This window comes from Sciurus carolinensis, chromosome 4, assembly GCF_902686445.1.
Source record: "Sciurus carolinensis chromosome 4, mSciCar1.2, whole genome shotgun sequence".
NCBI lineage: Eukaryota > Metazoa > Chordata > Mammalia > Rodentia > Sciuridae > Sciurus > Sciurus carolinensis.
Genome location: NC_062216.1, coordinates 103,070,945 through 103,089,939, shown reverse-complemented (window position 1 = coordinate 103,089,939; position 18,995 = coordinate 103,070,945). Strand labels below are relative to the sequence as shown.

The 18,995-nt window shown below is 38.3% G+C and overlaps 1 protein-coding gene and 1 long non-coding RNA gene across 12 annotated transcripts in view; one reads left to right on the top strand and one right to left on the bottom strand.

The window, feature by feature from the left end:
• The window catches only part of LOC124982386 (uncharacterized), a 50,699-nt gene extending 40,566 nt beyond the window's left edge, over window positions 1-10,133 (bottom strand). For both annotated transcript variants that reach the window (XR_007108275.1, XR_007108274.1), the window contains exon 1: window positions 9,192-10,133. This is a non-coding gene — a long non-coding RNA (uncharacterized LOC124982386). The remainder of the gene's footprint in view (window positions 1-9,191) is intronic.
• Window positions 9,025-18,995, top strand: part of Yaf2 (YY1 associated factor 2) — a 68,855-nt gene continuing 58,884 nt past the window's right edge. For 3 of the 10 annotated variants that reach the window (XR_007108271.1, XR_007108272.1, XR_007108273.1), the window contains exons 1-3: window positions 9,025-9,479; window positions 9,911-10,036; window positions 11,593-11,971. Coding sequence is in view for 7 of the 10 variants with exons in the window: in XM_047548939.1 (XP_047404895.1) it covers window positions 9,454-9,479; window positions 9,911-10,036 (152 nt within the window). In the remaining 3 variants the exon portion in view is untranslated. Of the gene's footprint in view, window positions 9,576-9,627; window positions 9,691-9,910; window positions 10,037-11,592; window positions 11,972-18,995 lie in introns of those variants that run through there. The other 7 variants (XM_047548940.1, XM_047548939.1, XM_047548943.1 and 4 more) reach the window with 6 other exon arrangements.

Sequence of the window (18,995 nt, the reverse complement as noted above, 5' to 3'; positions counted from 1 at the left end):
GCATTTCCATTATGGAAAGAATTTCATTATAATGAACACAGATTCTGGATATGGATTTGCCTTCCCTGCCTATGCTTCTGTTGGCACCACTACTCATGGACTCATAAAATGCTTTATTCATTTTCATCATATTCTGCCCAACATTGCTTCTAATTAATGAACTTACTTCACATCAAAAGAAGTGTAGCAATGGTCTCACGCCCATGAAACTCACAAGGCATACCATATACTCCATCTGCCAGAATCACCTGGCCTAAAAGAACAGTGGAATGGTTTACTGAGGATTCAGTTGATTTGGAGAAAACATTCTGATAGAATTCATGATGCTGTTTTACAAGATGCAGTGTATGTTTTGAATCAGAGGCCAATACATGGTTCTGTCTTTCCCATAGGCAGAATAAGTATAGGAATCAGGGGATTGAAAATGGTTATCACTCTTCTTATTACCATACTTCTTTGCAGAATTTTTGCTTTCCATACCCACAACATTGAACTCTACTTGAACGGAGATTTTGGTTCTCAGGAATGGGATGCTTCTGTGAGTCTACAACAAGGTTCAGCTGAATTGGAAGATAGTCTCCCTAACCCTGTACTGGGGATTGAACCCAGGAGAACTTTACTACTGAGTTACATCTGCAGTCCTTTTACTTTTTTAAAATTTGAGACAGGGTCTTGCTAAGTTGCTGAGGGTCTTGCTAAATGTTGAGACACCCTTGAATTTACCATCCTCCTGCCTCAGCATCCTGAGTTGCTGGGATTATAGCCACGCTCAACAAAATTGGAAAACAAAACTACCACTTGGATATTTAGTTCTTCTCGTACTACCGAACCAACAGGTAAACAAAGGAGCTGCTTTATTGGATGGGGTGGTTGAACCTGTCAAAAAAGATAAAATTGGAGGTGGCACACGCCCATAATCCCCACTGGGGATTGATGCAGGGGGCTGATACAGAAGGATTGCAGGTTCAAAGCTAGCCTCAGCAACTTGGGCCCTAAGCAACTTAAAGAAACCCTGGCTAAAATAAAGATAAAAAAGGGCTGGGGATGTGGCTCATTGGTTAAGCACCCCTACATTCAACCTCTGGTACAAAAAAAAGTAGGTAAACTTGATTTGCTGATATACTATGAGGGGAAAAATGATATGTCTTCTGCCCAAGTGTTCCTGAAAGCCCCTCCTAGTACTTCAATGTCCAGTTGTAAAAGTTCATGGGAACTTTAGCAACCAAACCAAGTCAGGACTACTGAGCATTCAGACTCTTCAGGACTGAAGGTTTGGGTCAACTCAGCAGGTAAAGAACTCAGACTAGTTAAGGGTTCAAGTAAATGAAAAGAAACATGGAATAGCTAGTGAGAAAAAGGTTTACATATCATCTATGGTTCCATGGTAAGTTACAGAAAGAAGGATTGTAGCAGCTACACACATTTTCTTCATTACTTTTTGTGTGTGCATAAATATGAAACACAAGTGTTTGTAAATATGAACTATTTTTTTCTTCTTCTTTTTCCTTTTATTACTTAATACAAATTCTGTTAGAGGTTAAACTGAAAATTTAGTCCTTAGGTAAGAGAAAACAAGATAAGATTGTAACTGAATTTAAAAAGTAACTAAATTTAAAATAGTGTAGAAATGGGTGGTGTGGTTGATTCCAGAGAAGGATAGAATTACTGTTGGGATGTAGTGTCTCCTCACTTTGGTGAGGAGGGTGAGAATGTCTTTATTCATAGGATGGTTGCATACAGGGGGAAAGGTAGACAGTTCATGTTCTAGACAAGTTCAAATATATGTGGAAAAGTTTGTGTGGATGCTGAGCCATCAAAAGAGGTCATCTCTGCCCCAAACCCAGCCCCTACTCTACAGTCCACTTGGTGAGATTAGGGCTGATGCTCTGCTTTATGAATTTGCTCCAGCAGACTCGGCCAGTAGCAGGTGTTAGAAGTAGATTGTGTAAAGCTGGAGAAAAAAGGGTCTATGCTGCTTTGCTATCTGCTTCTTGTTGGCTTTCAGTCCTCTTTCTGTTCCTTGGATTATTACCTCAGCACAGCAATTCCTTTCTTTGGCAAAAGCAGAATCCAGTTTACAGTTTTCCCATACTTGCAATACAAGCTTTACATGACTCTATCTGAGACACCACCACCAGTGGGCCAGTGCTTCCTCTTTATAGGTGTGGGGGTAAAGTCTTGAAACAAGGTATCCCGACTCCCTGCTCAAGGTCAACTTTCAGTGATGAATATTATGTCCCCTTCACACTACTTTATGGATTTAAGCAAGGCAGATAAGAGCCAATGTATGTAAATAAGAAGCTACCTTGAAGCTAGGCTGGGTTGGTTTGTAGTAAAGAGGAAAAGTAGGAGGAATAGAAACCTGGTCAGTGATGCTGTTAATGAAGGCCAGACCATGGGGTGAAATAGAGACCTATGAGAAGAAAGGAGTAGACTATAGGGAGAGAGAGTTAAGTGTAAAGAGGGTACATAGGCTGGGAGCAAACTTTAGAAAAGGATCATAGTGTGGTAAAAAGAAATCAAGACACTGACAAACTACCATTAATATCTTGGTGTGTTTCCTTCGAGTTTTTTTCTGTTTTTTAAATATACTTTAGTCTATCTTTTTTTTTTTTTTTTTTTTTTTTTTTTTTTTTTTTTGCGGTACTGGGGATCGAACTCAGGGCCTTGTGCTTGCAAGGCAAGCACTCTACCAGCTGAGCTATCTCCCCAGCCCACTTTAGTCTATCTTGTACATTCAATTGCATATTCTGCATTTTTTTTTACTTTGCAGCATAAGCATTGATTTTTGTCACAAATTCTTCATTAATATTTGTGTTTGTGTGTGTGTGTGTGTGTGGTGCTGGAGACCACCAATGTTGTTTTTAATGACTGTTAAAATCCAAATTTTTGGTTAGATCATAATTTGTGCAACTATTCCCCTTCAGATGGACATGTAGGTTATTTTCAATGTTTCTTAAAATAATTACAATGATAGTCTCCATGAAGAAAGTTTTTATGACTTCTGGTTGTATCCTTAGAATTTATTTAAAATGTCAATGAATGTGGATATTTTAAAACTTAGTATTTTAAATCTTAATTCTTCCTTAAATTCTTACAGCTCCACATTCCTTGTCCACAATCCCATAATTCAAAAAGCACTGAAAATTGAAATCATTTTCACATTTTACCTGACCTATAATAATTTAGCAGCAAATCCTGGGTAGAACAAATGTGAGGTAATTTATAGGCTTTAATTTTCCCATTTAGTGTGAATATTTGTGCTTTCTCTGAAATATTAATGTGTCAATAATTGGGCACTGTCTCAGAACCTACTCAAAGTGTGAGGTAATGATGTAGCATTTGTCCTACCCTTTTGAAAATCACAAAATGTCCTACTTACCAAACATATCTAGCTTTAAGGGTTTAAGATGAGAATTATGAATGTCACAGGAATGTGCTAGGTATTTTTTAAAAATTTTTTTTAGTTGTAGATGGACACAATACCTTTATTTTACTTATTTTTATGTGGTGCTGAGGATGGAACCTAGTGCCTCATGTGTATGAGGCAAGCGTTCCATCACTGAGCCCCAGCACCAGCCCAAGAGATATGTTAATTTTAAAAAGTATTTGCTGATATTTGAACTTTTTATATTGATATTATGGGCTGGACTATGTCTTTCCCCAAATTCATTTACTGAAGTCCTAGCCCTCAGTACCTCAGAATATGACAATATTTGGAGACAGGGTCTTTTAAGAAGTAATTCAATTAAAATGAGGTCATTAAGGTGATCCTAATCCAATGACTAGTGTCCTAATAAGAAGAGATCAGGACACAGATGCGCACAGAGGGAAGAGCATATGAAGACAGTGGGCCTCTCCCAGTCATGGAGAGAGGCCTCAGAAGAAACCCTGCTGACACCTTGATTGTAGTCTCTAGAACTGTGAGAAAATAAATTTCTGTTATTTAAATCACCCAGTCTACAGTGCTTTGTTATGGCACTCTAGGAAATTAATACAATTGGTAACACATACTTTTATATACAATAAAATCAGTAAATGTACCTCCATTTTGCCAAAGCAAAGTGAGATACAAATTAACCACATACCACAAAGATCAACCTTTTAAAATGTGATTGTTTTACTATTATAACTTTTTATCCCTCTTCTGGTGTTAGGGATCAAACCCAGGGCCTTGTGCATGATAGGCAAGTGTTCTGTGGCTGAACTATGTCCTCACCCTATTACTGTAATGCTTCATTTTGAGTTTTTTTCCCCTCAGGGATGCTTTTGTTCTCCCTTAGTTACCACATTTTCTTGAAAATTCCAGTTGATAAATAAGATGGCACTTATTTAGTTATTAGACCCTATTGCCAAAGAGGTATATATAGCATTAATATAACAGCCCTCTATCTGTGGTTTTGCTTTTCTCTGTTTCAGTTACCCAAAGTCAACCATAGGCTAAAAATATTAAATGGAAAATTCCAGAAATAAACACTTCATAAATTTTAAATTGCACACAGTTCTGAGAAATCAGATAACATCTTACACTGTCCTGCTCTGTTTCACGTGGGGCATGAATTATCCCTTTGTCCAATATATCCACACCATATATGCTAAACTGTGTTAGTCACATGATTGCTGTCTTGGTTATCAGATCAGCTGTTGAAGAATCACAGTGTGCTGAAGCAATTCTTACCTAGTTAAGCTTAATCCTACATCACATTGCCTATATCATTCCATCATTTCTTTTCACTACATAGACACTGCATCATCACAAAAAGGTTGAGTACAGTACAATAAGAAATTTTGAGAGACAGAGGGAGAGAATGCATATTCACATAACTTTTAGTATACTATGTAATTATAATTGTGTTTTATTATTATTGTTGTTGTTGTTGAGGTACTGAGGAGTAAACCCAGGGCTTCTTGTGTGCTAGGTAAGCACTCCACACTGAGTTACATCCCCAGACCTCTTTAAATTTTATTTTGAGACAGCATCTTGCCCAAGTTGCACAAGCTGAACTTGAGATACTCCTGAGATACTCCTGCCTCCGACTTTCAAGTAGCTGGGATTACAGGCATGTGCCACCTCCAATGCCAGCTACTTGAAACCTGTAATCACCCAGTTGATTATTATTTTTAATATTTATCTCCTATTGTGCCTAGTTTATAAACTTAGCCATAGGTATATATGGAAAAACACAGGATATATAGGATTTAATATTATCCATGGTTTCAGGTATCCACTGGTCTTAGAATGTATCGCTCAAGGATAAGGGGGACTAATATACATGGGTTTTATCATAGTTGTTGTGTTTGCCTAATGAACCCAAGACTAATCAGAATAGCTTGGGGTCTCTGGGACCACAAATCTATCTCTTGAGGAGGCAGGGGTTATACAGCAATAGAACACTTGTGTTATGATTTGGATATGGGTGTCCTCCATGAGTTCCTGTGTTAATTCAAGAGATGAAATAATTATATTATTAGAGCTGTAACCTAATAAGTACATTCTAGTTGAAAAGGACTAACTGGGTAGTAACTGTAAGCAGGTGAGGTGTGCCTGGAAATTGTAAATCACAGGACTGGGGAGAGGTGGATGCTCTCGAAGGGTTCATCTTCCCTGAAGCCCTTTCCTTCCTGCCCCACTCTGTGCTTCCTGGGCCAACATGAGTTGAGTACCTTGCCTTCCCCATGCCCTTCTGCCATGATGTTCTGCCTCGCCTTTGACCCAGACCAATGGAAGTGTCCAGTCATGGACTGGACCTCTGACACTGTGAGCCAAAATAAACTTTTCCTTCTCTACATTGTTGTCACAGTGACAAAATGTTGACTGACACACCTAGAGTGTATGAAGTTCTGGGTTCTATCCTCAGCATCGCAAAAACAAAAATAATAATAACAAACAAAAATAAAATCTGTCTCTTCCACTAAGACAAGGTGCTCAATGTTTTTATTCACCTCCACAGAGAACAAATTCCTGTTCATCTGTGCACAGGATTCCATACATAGCTTCAGTAATTTCTTGTCTCTTCTATTCTAGGAAGTATATTGAGATAGAAATATATATTATTATATCAATTGATCTATGGATCACATTAATTTTTAAAGGTGAATCATTTGAAAACTTTGACACTATTATTGAATTAGTAAAACTATTGTTAAAGTGCTTGTGTCACTTTACAAGTGACCCTAGTGAATTGCATGTCTAAAGTACTGAAATCTGTTAATGTATTTAAAAGACATCTAAATTGTTAAGAACCTGAGCCACTCTTCCCTATTGTATGCTGTTCACTCTTCCAGATAACAGAGAAACACTTAAAGAAAAGGGTGTGACTTTTTATGATGAAATAGAAATAGCTCCTATATTACTCTCTCCATGTAAGACAAGTATAGGCAGAGATTTTCTAAGAGAAATGCCAATAAATAGGAAGTAGTTGGTACAGTGCAAGGGCATATGCTTTTATGCTCTAGAAAAACTAGGTTCCTGGTTCTTGCACAAGGACTTGGTGAATTATATAATTTGAAGGGTTGTTAAAAATTTCAGCATTTATTGACCATTCACTGCATGTAGTACACTTAACAGGTTGTAAATACCTATAGAAAAATACTTCATTCAAGAATTGTGACACAAGTTTATATATTTATTCTCAGAATATTTATTGAGTGCCCACTATATGTCATGATGTTCTAGGAACTGGTAATGCACTAATGACAAAAAATTAAAGCTCCTGTCCTCCTTGAATTTATGACTTAAAGGTAGAATTTACCTTTTAGTAGTGGATGTTCTAGTTTAGTGAAATGGTGATTTATGGCATTAGGGGTTTTTAGAGTGCTTGATTTAGTTTTGATTTAAAATATATCCTTCAGGCTGGACATGGTGGCACATGCATGTAATTCCAGCGCTTGGGAGGCTGAGGCAGAAGGATTACAAGTTCAAGGCCAGTCTGGGCAATCTATCCAAACCCTATCTTAAAATAAAAAATAAAAAGGGTCCGGGAGATAGCTTAGTGGTGGAGCACCTTTGGGTTTAATACCTAGTACTGCAAAACAAAGCAACAAAACAAAACACAAAACAACAACAATGAAATGTTGGGCTTGGGGAGTACTGAGGCCCTGGGTTCCATTCCTAGCACCAGAAACCGAACAAGACCAAAGAACATTGTTGGAATTGCTTTTTCAAGTAGAGCATTTCTTGTTAGTCTCCTTGATCCATCTATTTGAGGAGTTTTAAAATATCAAAATGCCCTAGACTTGAAGGGACTTAGTAGTGATAAGATTTAACTCTTAGAGATGAAAAAATAAAGTGACTTATAACTAAGCTTTCTCTTTTAAATTTTTTCTTAGTTTTAGATGGACACAGTACCTTTATTTTATTTATTTTTATGTGGTGCTGAGAATTGAGCCCAGTGCCTCACACAAGCAAGACAAGTGCTATATCACTGAGCCACAACCCCAACCCTAAGCTTTCTTTTTTTTAAAAAATGTTTTTTAGTTGTTGATGGACTTTTATTTAATTTATTTTTATGTGGTGCTGAGACTCCAACCCAGTGCTTCACCCATGCTAGGCAAGTGCTCCACCACTGACCTACAACCCCAGTCTTACAACTAAATTTTCTTATTACATTACTGAGAGATTAAAACTAGGCTGTACATCTCTTTTTCTTATGTACTTTGCCTTAATCATATTCCTCTTGCTTTCTGGGTTCTGAATCAGGGTCTGAGACATGAGAAGTCACATTTGCAAAATGTACAGATGGTATGATGAGTTCAGAGATGCTGTAAATTGGTATGATTCAGTTAATCAGAAAGCACCATTTGGTGCAAGACTAGTAAGGTACTTGAGCTCTAATCCTGGCTTGTGCATTGAAGAAAAGTCAACTTTTCTTGGTCCTAAGTTCTTTGTCTTTTATTCCCAGAGGACTCTAAGCCCTTTAAAATACGCATTTATGTAAGATTTACAAAGTGCCTGACATACAGGGCTCAAAGAATGTTATTTTATCATTATGCACATAACTACCTCAAATAGATGAAAAAGTTGAAAATCACAGAAATTAAGCAAATTTCCAGTCTATAAGGAACAGGGGTCAGGCTAAGAACACAGGGACTTCTGATTTACTATTTCCTTTGTAGTTTAGCTACCAAATTATTACTTTACAGGAATGCGAACTTAATGTAAACACGAAACGATTGATGGTAATAGAACAGACATAAGAGGGTTATATTTTATGAAGTAAGCCATGTGCATGGAGGAAGGGTTCTGTAGATGAAATTCATCAAGTCTTTTGTCAGGAGGTTCCTTGTCTGATGGTGAGGTAGGAAAAATGCATGTAAAGGCTTTTGAGTACAGGGCTGAGTCTGGGAGTCCTTAGATGTTGATTAAAGTGGTGGCATAATGTTAACTGTATTTTATGTTTAATCTGGTTGTGGATTAGTGAATGCATTGGGGAATTTGAACTGGAGCTTCAGAGACCAGTTAGATGGTTGTTACGAGTCTAGTACTAAATGAAGGCCCCCAGCATGTTGAGGTAATGGGAGCCAGAAGGAAGGTATTCATTCCGTAGTCAACAGACAGCGGTCGGGGCATATGTAACCTCATTTTTAATAAAAGGATTTATGAACATTTATTTTCTTTTAAAAGAAGCTACTGCAGAGACCTGTGAGGCCAAAAGAATGTTTTTGGAATTAAAACAGGGTTAAGCTCTTGGCTTTGTCATTTTCTAATTACGTAACCTAGCTAAAGTCACCTAATCTCTATTGAGCTTCGGTTTCGTTTCTTTTAAATTAAGAATGACAATCCCTACTTGATGCTGCACTCGTGGGCATAAAACCAGACAGCGTTTGAAAGCATCTAGCAATGGCGCTCAATGTGGGTTTCGCCCTTCTCCAGGTATCCTTGGGCCAGGGCCTGAGTAGCCAAGGGTGCATGAGATCAGGAAAGCGGTTCTACCTGGAGACCCTGCGCGGGCACTCCCGTCCCAAGCTGGGATGGCCCCCGAACGCCAGCCCCGCCTCGGACCAAGCTTCGTGCGGGATGACGGAGCATCCCCGGCCACTCGAGGGACAGACGCTTGGCCAGCACAGGAGCGCACAGCAACCCCACCAGCGGGGGTGCAAGGGGAAGCGGAAAACTGGGCGGCCAGGGCTGCGGCGCCCGAGGCCGCAGCAGCCACCCCCCGCACGGTCCGCCCACCCGCCCGCTAACTCACCGCGGGTGCTGGGCCGCGCTGGCCGCGTTTGAAGTCTCCGGCGCGGCCGCTGGTTGGCGGGCGCGGGTCACGTGCGCCGGGCAGGAGTTTCCCCGACAGCTGGAGGCTGCGTGGGATCCGGCGGCGGCTCCGGAGCTCGGCGGTGCGGCCTTCCCCGCCCCCCTTCTCCTCCCCCGCCCGCTTCCGCCCGGCTTATTATCCTTCGTATTGACAAACAGAGCGGCCGCCGCGGCGACTCTGGGCGTGCGTTACTAGCCAAGCGATGGGAGACAAGAAGAGCCCCACCAGGTAACAGTGCCTGGGCCCCGGGGCCCGGACTTGCAGGCGGCAGGGCCTTCGCGCGGGGCTCCAGGCGGCCACCTCGCTCGCCGCCCAGGCACCCGGGTGAGAACGGGGGCGGCGCCGCTGCTGCGCGAGCGCTGCCGCGTGAGGGGCCGGCGTCGGCTACCCCACAATGGAGCCACGATGGCGGCAGCGGCGGCCCAAGCGGCAGCCCTCGGTATCAGAACCGTAGCGGCCACTGCGAGTGCGACTGGGATCGCGCCCTGCCCCTTCCTGGTCCCCTCCCCCTCCGAGCCGGAGCGCGGCGCGCCCAGGGCCCGCGGGACTGGGGTCGCGGAATTGGGGCGGGGGGCGGGGCGGGGGCGGCCGGGGCTCGGGCGCCGGGCGCGGCCTGCTGATGACCCCGCGCTGCGTCGTGTCCCGGTTGTGTCCTGCAGGCCGAAGCGGCAGCCGAAGCCGTCCTCGGATGAGGGTTACTGGGACTGTAGCGTCTGCACCTTCCGGAACAGCGCGGAGGCCTTCAAGTGCATGATGTGCGATGTGCGGAAGGGCACCTCCACCCGGTGAGTCCCGGGCCGACCCTGTGCGTCGCGGGCCGCCGGGGTCGCGGCGCCCAGGACGCCCCTGAGGCTGCGGGCCCCTTCGTGACACGCGCAGACCCGGCGGGAGCGGGCAAAACAGAGGTGGTGGCTACTATAGGAGTCGGGTCACATCGATCTCGACCCACGCGATGGTTTGTGGCGAGGGGTAATTGAAGAGGCTGTAACGTTTTTTTTTTTTTGCTGCCAAGAGAGAATAAATTATTTAAGGGAGGCATTAGTTCCTGCGATTTAATTCGTATCGCTGGCTGTAATGTCTCCTCCGCACTCCGGGTATTAAAATGTTGGCTGCAGTGTTATGTTAGTGTGCGGGGATCAAGGAGACCGAAATCCTCTTTAGGAGCAAAAGACGTAGTTTAATTTTGATCCTCAAAAAAGTATCTGATTGTAGAATACACAATAGACTAAACTACTTTTTTTAAAAAATACGGACGTGTGGAAGAGTCAGATCAAGCTTTTGTTTGGTGTTATTCCAGTTCTCTAGTATTTTTCTAAATAAGTATTTGGAGGTAAGCCCAGTCACAGGAACACAATTTTAAGGAAAGTATCCGAATATCTTTAGTTGGATTAAATGGCAGCCTGTTAGAAAAATGAGATAAAATGATCTCTGCCTATTTTCAGTCTTAAAGCTTATGGTTTGTAAGCTTATAGTATTATAACTCTCTCTTTTAAAAGCCACTTAAATAAATTAAGTGGATAAAGAAAGTCATCCAGAACATTCAAAGTCAGGCATTCTTGATATGCCAGCACTTAGTTAAAAGAGTTCCTTGGCATTTAGAGGAAGGTGGCCTTTGAATTAATTCATTATAATCCTGTAATTTATAGCTCAACTTTTAGATAAGGTACTTATTTTGATATTACAAAGTCTATTAGAATCTTAAATTATCCCCTGTTAATTTTAAAATAGAAGGTCTTTATAATTTTGACATTACATTATAAATATTAAGTAAAAGTTAGATTTCTAAAAATAAGGTATCCTGATGGTTTAAACACCATTAAAAGTTTTTTAAATGTAGGACCAGAAGTCTCAAATTTTAAAGATTTTTCCCAGTGAAACTTGCTGTTTTGACATGATTGTCTTTTTGTAAATCTTACACTTCTGTATATGAATTCTCATTTACAGTGGATAAAAATTTTGAACATTTTTCATAATATCCATTAAAAAGCAAACTTAAACATTTGCTAAATTCAAGGTAACATGAGAGAACATTCTAAAAAGAAAAAAAATTACCTACTTGCTATTTTTGGACCCGTGTTTTAAGTATTTTGAAAAGGAGAGTATCCTTATGTCATATGAGCTTGGATTTGGTTAAGAATATATATTTATATATCTTTGTTAGTACTTTGTATTTTAAAAAATTCTCAAGAAGCGCTATTTAGGAAATTTCTCTTTTTGGAGGCAGGAACTTTAAATCTTAATCTCTGGTACTATATTGTTGCTTTTTGTTGTTCCCTCTCTATTTTCTTGTAGCCATTAGAAAAAATACTGAAACTAGAAGAGCCTATATGTTTATTTGCAGGGACAGCAAGGAAGGGGGGAAGCTGTTGTCCTACTCCACAGCCAGTCTTGGGGTTAGTGGAACCCTGAGAAATAGAGTAGGTGGTGGCAGCTCAGAAGAGAAGAAACAGGCCGAATACCTGGCACCTGGAAGAAGAAGGATTATAGTACACAGGGGAGTTGGCCCAGGACAGAGAAGTGGGCCTACTTTAAAAGAGGCTTGAGGCCCATATGGGAGCCCCTGACATTTTTTTACCAGTACATCTGAGCTCTTGTAGATCCCATTTTTAGTGGTGGAAACATTACTTGAGGAGGACTCAGAGAAGCCTTGTCATTTGGATTGAAACTGAAGAGGCTCTGGGCAACCCACCAGAAGTCTAAGGGACACTCTGTTCCTAAAAGTAAGTGTTCTGCACTGTGACCCTCTAAGCTTCTTCCTTCCTCTCTGAATTGTCTCTTTTCTTTTGACTTTGGCCTTGAGTTAAACCTAAGAGCTCTAATTTCTCTGTTATCTGTTACTTTCCTACTGCTGTTTCTGAAATTGAGAGTGGAATCCATGTTTGGGTAGAACAATGGAACAGGGCATTGTTAATAAGGCAGATATTGATTGCACTACAAAATATTTCCATCCCAGTAATGGGAGGAAGACAGGATTAAAGGACTGCGGAACATGATTGAGAAGCAAAAGTTTCAGTAGTTAGAAGAAATAATTCTCCATAACTGACATGGTCATTAACTGTTAGGTGATTTCAAGGATAAGATTGTGGAGAACCAGAGCTGGGCCTGGATAGCTGTAGAGCAGAAGGATGCAGTTTGCCGAAGACCTGTTTATGTGACCAGCAGCCATGATTTGAATCCCTTGGGCAGACTGACCTCTGAACTGATTCTCACTTGCCAAATGTGAGGTCAAGTCTAAGTCATCCTAGACATTTGAAACATTCTTTTTCTTTTTAAACCTTCAGAACAGATCCAGTCCATGGTCTCTCTTTGAAGTCTTTACTGACAATATATTTTTTTCTTTAAAGATTACCTAGTTCAGATGCTTTACATTCCAACAGAAAACCTTTTCCTTTGCCTATATCCTTGGGAGGTCATGTCGTGATCTGTAGAATGAGGTTAAATTCATAGCATGTGTGTCAGAATAAAATGTGATTTGACGTATCTTCAATTCCTCAATTGTACTCTCAGTTATATTCTTTTAAATTTATGCCATTTCTGATTGAATTTCGGTTTTGTATTTGTTGGCCTTTGTGTAAATTCGATTAATCTCTTTTAAATCTAGAACCTAAATGACCTAAAATTTTCTGAATTGTCCTTTATTGAGAAACAGTTATAAATGTCAAACTGACAGAATATTAAAAAAAAAAAAAGATGCTACAGCAACAGATTATCGTCAAAGGCACTGCTCAGTCTTTAGAATCTGAAGTTTTTAGAATCTGAAGTTTTTAAGGCAATAAGTGTTCCAAATATAAACATAAGAAAGTAGAAAATTAAGAACCATTACAAATCATCAGAGAAAATGAAATATCTACTATAGTCTTGTGAAGGTAGTAATTGATATATGACAATTAAGACTAGTATCTTATTGTGCCTGCATATAGGAATGGAAAATTACTTTATTGCTTACTTCACAGAACAAATATTTAGAAGTTAAATGAAAGGGTTGTTTTGCTTTTGAACTATGGTACAAATGCAAATCTATAAAATAAAACCTAGTCTATAGCAGGTTTTCAAATAGAACACGTAGTGTTATATTTTCTCAGGGTACATTGTGATAGTTCCATTAGGTTTCACATAGGTGTTATTTTAGAGAGCTGTGGAAAAGATGACTTAGAAAGCACTAGGTCTTGTACTAGGAATCCGGTAACTTAACCTCATATCTCAGAACTACTTCAATAGCAAATATTTATTGAGCATTTTATACAAGGTTGAGCTATGTACTGGACATATAATGGTAAGCAAAATATGGTTTTTGCTTTCGTAAAATTTAATGGTTTTGTTGTTAAATGAGAAGCACTTTGAACCGGACGTGGTGGCTCCCAGCAGCTTGGGAGGCTGAGGAAGGATGATTGTGAGTTCAAAGACAGCCTCAGCTATTAGGTGGCATTAAGCAACTCAGCAAGACCTTGTCTCTAAATAAGTTATAAAAAAGGGCTGGGGAATGTGGCTCAGTGGTTAAGCACCCCTGGGTTCAGTCCCTGGTACCAAGAGGGTTGGAGGAGAGAGAAACAGTTTGAACTATATGAGGTTCTCTATGAAGTAGAGTTAGTACATTTTTCCTTTATATTTGAGCTGAAGAGGTGAAACTTCATTACAAAAGTGTTGTCTACACCTGAACACAGCGTTATGGTAAGGATTTGACTATTGATGAGAAGAATTATTTCACCTTCTGTAAAATGGGAATAAACTGTGAAGTTCACGTTTAGAAGAAACCCTAAAGAAACTATTATCTTATGAAAATCTTTTCAGTATTACTGTTATCATACTTGTTTTCTTTCTTTTAATTTGAGGTTTAGTATTAATTCTTGTAAATTCCTGGTGTGGGAATGGGATAAAAAAATGAGGGCTAACTAAAGCCTGCTTTTAAAAATTTAAATTTTTTTTTTTTTTTTTTTTTTTTTTTAAAGAAATTCCTGATTCTTCCCTACCCATCTGAGGAACTTTTCCAGCAACCACTTATTTGTTATTCAGAGATTCCTTACACCCGGAGGTTTCTTGTTTGTTTTTCTCCTCCCTTTATCTTGGGTTAGAGTACTCACAGGTTCCTTGTTTACAGGGAAATTGTGAAAGTGATTAATGTTTGGATAGTCTGTGGTAGTGGTTTTCAAAGTGTGGAATGAGGAACTGTAGGGGTCCCTTAAACCCTTTTAGTTAATTTATGCTTTTCAAACTATTTTTATAAGAACATTGAGCCGTTATTCGCTGTCCACACATGCAGTGATGGTACAGAGGACAGTAGTAGGTTAAAACAGCACTATTGCATGAATCAGAGCAGTGGCACCAAATTGCCATATTCATTCTAATCTTCATCACCATGCCTGTGCAGTAAAAGTAATGCCAGTTTCATTTCAGACTATCCTTTTTGAAACAGTAAGTTACTAGTTTTATTAAGTCTCTTTGTCTTTTAAATATTCCATTGAAATGGAAAATGCACATGCAACACTTCTGTGGCATCCCAAAGTGCAGTGGTTAACTGCGAAGGGAAAGCACTTGAGAAGCTGATTTTTTCATAGAACATCATTTTTTTTTTTTGAAAGGCCACCTGACAAACTGGTTATTCAAATTGGATATTTAGCAGATGGTTTCTTAAAAATAGATACAGAAAATAGAAGTCTGTTACTTCAGGGGAAACAATTGATAGTATTTGTTGTCAGTAATAAAAATTCAAATATAAACTAGAAGTTCTGAAAATTTGTAACTTCAACAGTGAGCTTTAGAGCTTGAGTCCTCTATGTGTGTGTATTTACTTTTTTTGCAGTTTTGGGGATTAAACTCAGGGCCTCCATGTGCTAGACAAGTGCCCTACCTCTGAGCCACATCCCCAACCTTTAAGTTTTTTTTTTAGTTGTTGAACTTGGGATCCTCCTGCCTCAGCCTTCCAAGTTGTTAGGATTATAGGTGTATGCCACTGAGCCATGTTCTTTCTTATTTATTTATTTATTTGGTGGTTCTGTTTTTTTCTTTTGAGTTTTAAAGATTTTGATTGCTGGTAATATCAGTGAATGCAGTTTCTGGTATTTTACGATGAAATGTGTCAACTTTTGGAAGGGCTGCTTATCCCTGTGAACCCATATTTCCTAAAAATCAATATATGAGAATTTAAAACCAAGCATGGATAATTTCATTCAAAGTACAAAATACCAAAGATTTTTAAGGCAACGTTATGAAAACTTTGTTGGTGTGGTTTTAGATTTCAAATTGCCACTAAACTTTTGGGAAAAAAAACTGTTTGTCTTTAGTATCAAAAAAGAATATCTAAAATTATTTGAGAAAAAGTTATTTAAATGCTTTCCATTTTCAACTATATATCTGTGGGAGTCCATATTTTCTTCATATTCTTGAACCAAAATGGCATATTGCAAAAAAGTGAATGCAGAAACAGATATGACAATCCAGATGTCTTCTGTTAATCCCAGCGAAGAGGCTAGCAAAAATATACAGTGCCAGTTTCACACAAAATTATCTTTGTTTTGGAGAATATAGATTTTTTGTAAAAGTGTCATTTAATTAACATGATGTTTTATTATTTATTTATTTATTTTATTTATTTTTGACCAGCTGGCATTGGAATGAGGGCTTGGTATATGCTAGACAAGTACTCTACCACTGAACTTACATGCCTTTAACCCCTGTTTTTGTTTGCAGTATAATGATGATAGATAATAAAGCTCTTTAACTTGTAAGACTGTGAAGAGATCTGAGAGCAACATGTGTGAGAACTACTGGTTTAGAATTTTATTAGCTTGGATTTTTATACAGAAAAGATTAACTTCACCAGGCAGTCTTTTTCTTTACTTTATTCTGTAGTACATGAATTCTCTCTGATAACTAGTGTTCTACCTAATTGTTAAACTCAGTGGCCAAATCTCAAATCTTCCTTCAAAGTCAACTCCATGGTATTTGATGTTGGTGTCTTTGTTTTTAAATTGAAACACTTCTTCTGAGTTTTCCTTTTAAGTTTTGAAATCAATTTCTGCCTAATCATGTCTGACTTCTCTATATTCCTTATCCTGTATGTGACATAAACTGCTTTCTATAACCTAAATTGAAACTATTATTATTTCAGCTTTGACTCTTAACTTCTTGTCATTCCTTATATACAATCTATTTCTCCTTTGTTTCTCAGATCTATTCTTTTTCCAGTTTTTGTAACTATCATATCATTTATTTAATTGGACAAATTGATATCTGGAATGCTGCTAGCAACATTCTTTTTTGAAAAGTATGGTGATGTTGGTCCCTATATATTAAAAAAAAAAAAGAGTGGTCTGCAGTGGCTGCTGAATAAGTGATGAACTCCTGAGCATAGTATTCAAAGCTATATTAATATGTCCCTAAATTGCCTTTCTGGCTTCATTTCCTGTTGCTAATCAATCCTATGCTGTATCAGCATTGAAGTATATTTATCAGATGGTACTTCTAAAGAAATCGTCTGGAATTACCCTCTCCCTATCTCCATTTACCATTAATGTTGATTCTATGTATGTATGTATGTATGCATAGGTAATTATTCCAAGAGAATCACTAAGTTGTAGTATAATTGTCTAGATTTTTATCTACTCTGCAGGGCAGAAGCTCTCATTCATTTTGGTATACTCAAAATTAGTAAAGTATCAAGATCATTGTAGGTATTTAACTCTTTCAATTAATGTTTCTTTAGTTTTGATTTGCTTTTTTGGTGCTGATATTGGTTTTCCACTAATTTTTAAGATTGTGTTTGTAAAAATACAGACTACTTTGTCCATAAATTGTAGGTTTATATTGTTTTAGCATTATTTCAAGGATAATGTTGTACATGAATTCCTTAGTACTTTAAAGGTACAACTATGGAAAATTATTATTCTTATGATCTTATTTTGCAACCATGTAGGTCCTATGAAATGTATTCTTTGACTAAATTTTAAGTTCTTTTTTGAATGACTTTAAGATAATTGTCCTTGAGGTCCTATCACAAACTGAAATATACCATACATAAATTTGTGGTATTTGAGATTAATTGAAAATAGTTTAGCATTCAGAGTTTATATTGTTTGGATTGTACTGAGTTTAAAATAAAATTGGAACTAATTGAATTTAATTATAATTAAAATGAAACTAAATTTTATGATTGAAATAGTAATGTTTTTGTTTATGAACTTGTACTTTCTTTTTTGAGGTGCTTCAAACTGAATCCAGGACCTCACAATGGCAGGCTAGAGTTCTACCTCTGAGCTACATCCCCAGCCCCTACCTGTACTTTTAAAGATAAATCAATTATGTAAAATTGGAATAACTATATATAGAAATTAGACAGTTATTATGAAAATAATGGAATTTTTCCTCATCTGCTTCTTCATTTTTTTTTTTCCTCTGTGGTGCTGAGGATCAAACCCAGGGCCTTGCAGTACTAGGCAAGCACTGTACCATAGAACTGTACCTCTAACTCAGGTTTTTTACTATTTAAAAAAATTTTTTTTTACTATTCTTATTATCCAGAGTTAGGCTAACAGGATTCATTTTTTAAAGAATTGTTTTATCATTGTGCCTGCTTAGTGATTCCTGCTTTATTCTTTTAAGACCCAGCTTACATATCTATTCCCCATTCCAAACCTGCCTTCTTTTGTGTATACCTCCGAATGGGGCACCCATCTAGCTGCAGAATTTCCTCATAAACCCAAGGTTGATCTGTGTCTTTTCCATGAAGCCAAGTATTCTAAATATTGAATTAATCAAAGAGGAGAGGATAGGTCTTTGGTTAAAGCTTCAAGAATAGCTGTGATCTCGTTCTAGAATCTGAATAGTTCAAGGTACATTTGTGATGTCTACTTGGATTATAGCATTTAGCATACTATAGTTCAGTTACGTGTATTCATCCATTTCCTTGCTGTGCTTTGAGTTTCTCAAGGGAAATTGGAGTTTTTCGTTATCTTTTTGCAGGTGCTTGGCAGAGTGCCTGGAAAATAATAGGTGTTCAATAGAGGTTTGTTGAAGCAGGTGTATATAGATATTAGAAAAACAGGTTATTGGGTTTTAAAAAATATAATCTTTGAAAAAGTGGGAATTCTGATGTAGAATATATGTCATTATTTGGAAAAGTGCCCTTCCATACACATGGGAGTGGTAATGAACAAAATTATAGAATTCTGCACAAGCTTTTTGGGCATATACGATCCTAGGACTACGGAACTATGGATGACTCTGTTCTAGCCCTCTAAAGAGTTTGAATTCTGGCACAGAAGATAGATAGTGTTTGCAAATGATGTACAGAAGGAATATAAAATAAATTTTCAAACATAGTCCTAGTTTTTTAAGAAGACCTATTTTCAAAATTAAGAATGAAATCAGTTATTTTGACTGGGGGAAGTGATGCATGCCTGTAATCCCAGCAGCTTGGGAGACTGAGGCAGGTGGATTGTAGTTTAGCTAGATCCTGTCTTAGCATCATGGCCAACCCAGTTTGGTTGATTATCTTTCTTCCCTATGAAATTTCAGCCAAATGATATTTGAAAGAGCTGCTATTTCGTTGCTGGTTAAAACTTTCTCTTTGTATATGAATATGTGTATATTTCAAAAAAAACCTGCTATCTTTTAAGATGATAGTTGTCTACCGAGTATACTACCCTTATATCTAACCTTGAAGGCAAGAGGAATAATCAAAGAAACTTCACCCATCTAGACTAGTCTTAATAAATCTCTTTGTCAAAGAGAAAGCATGCAAAAATAAAT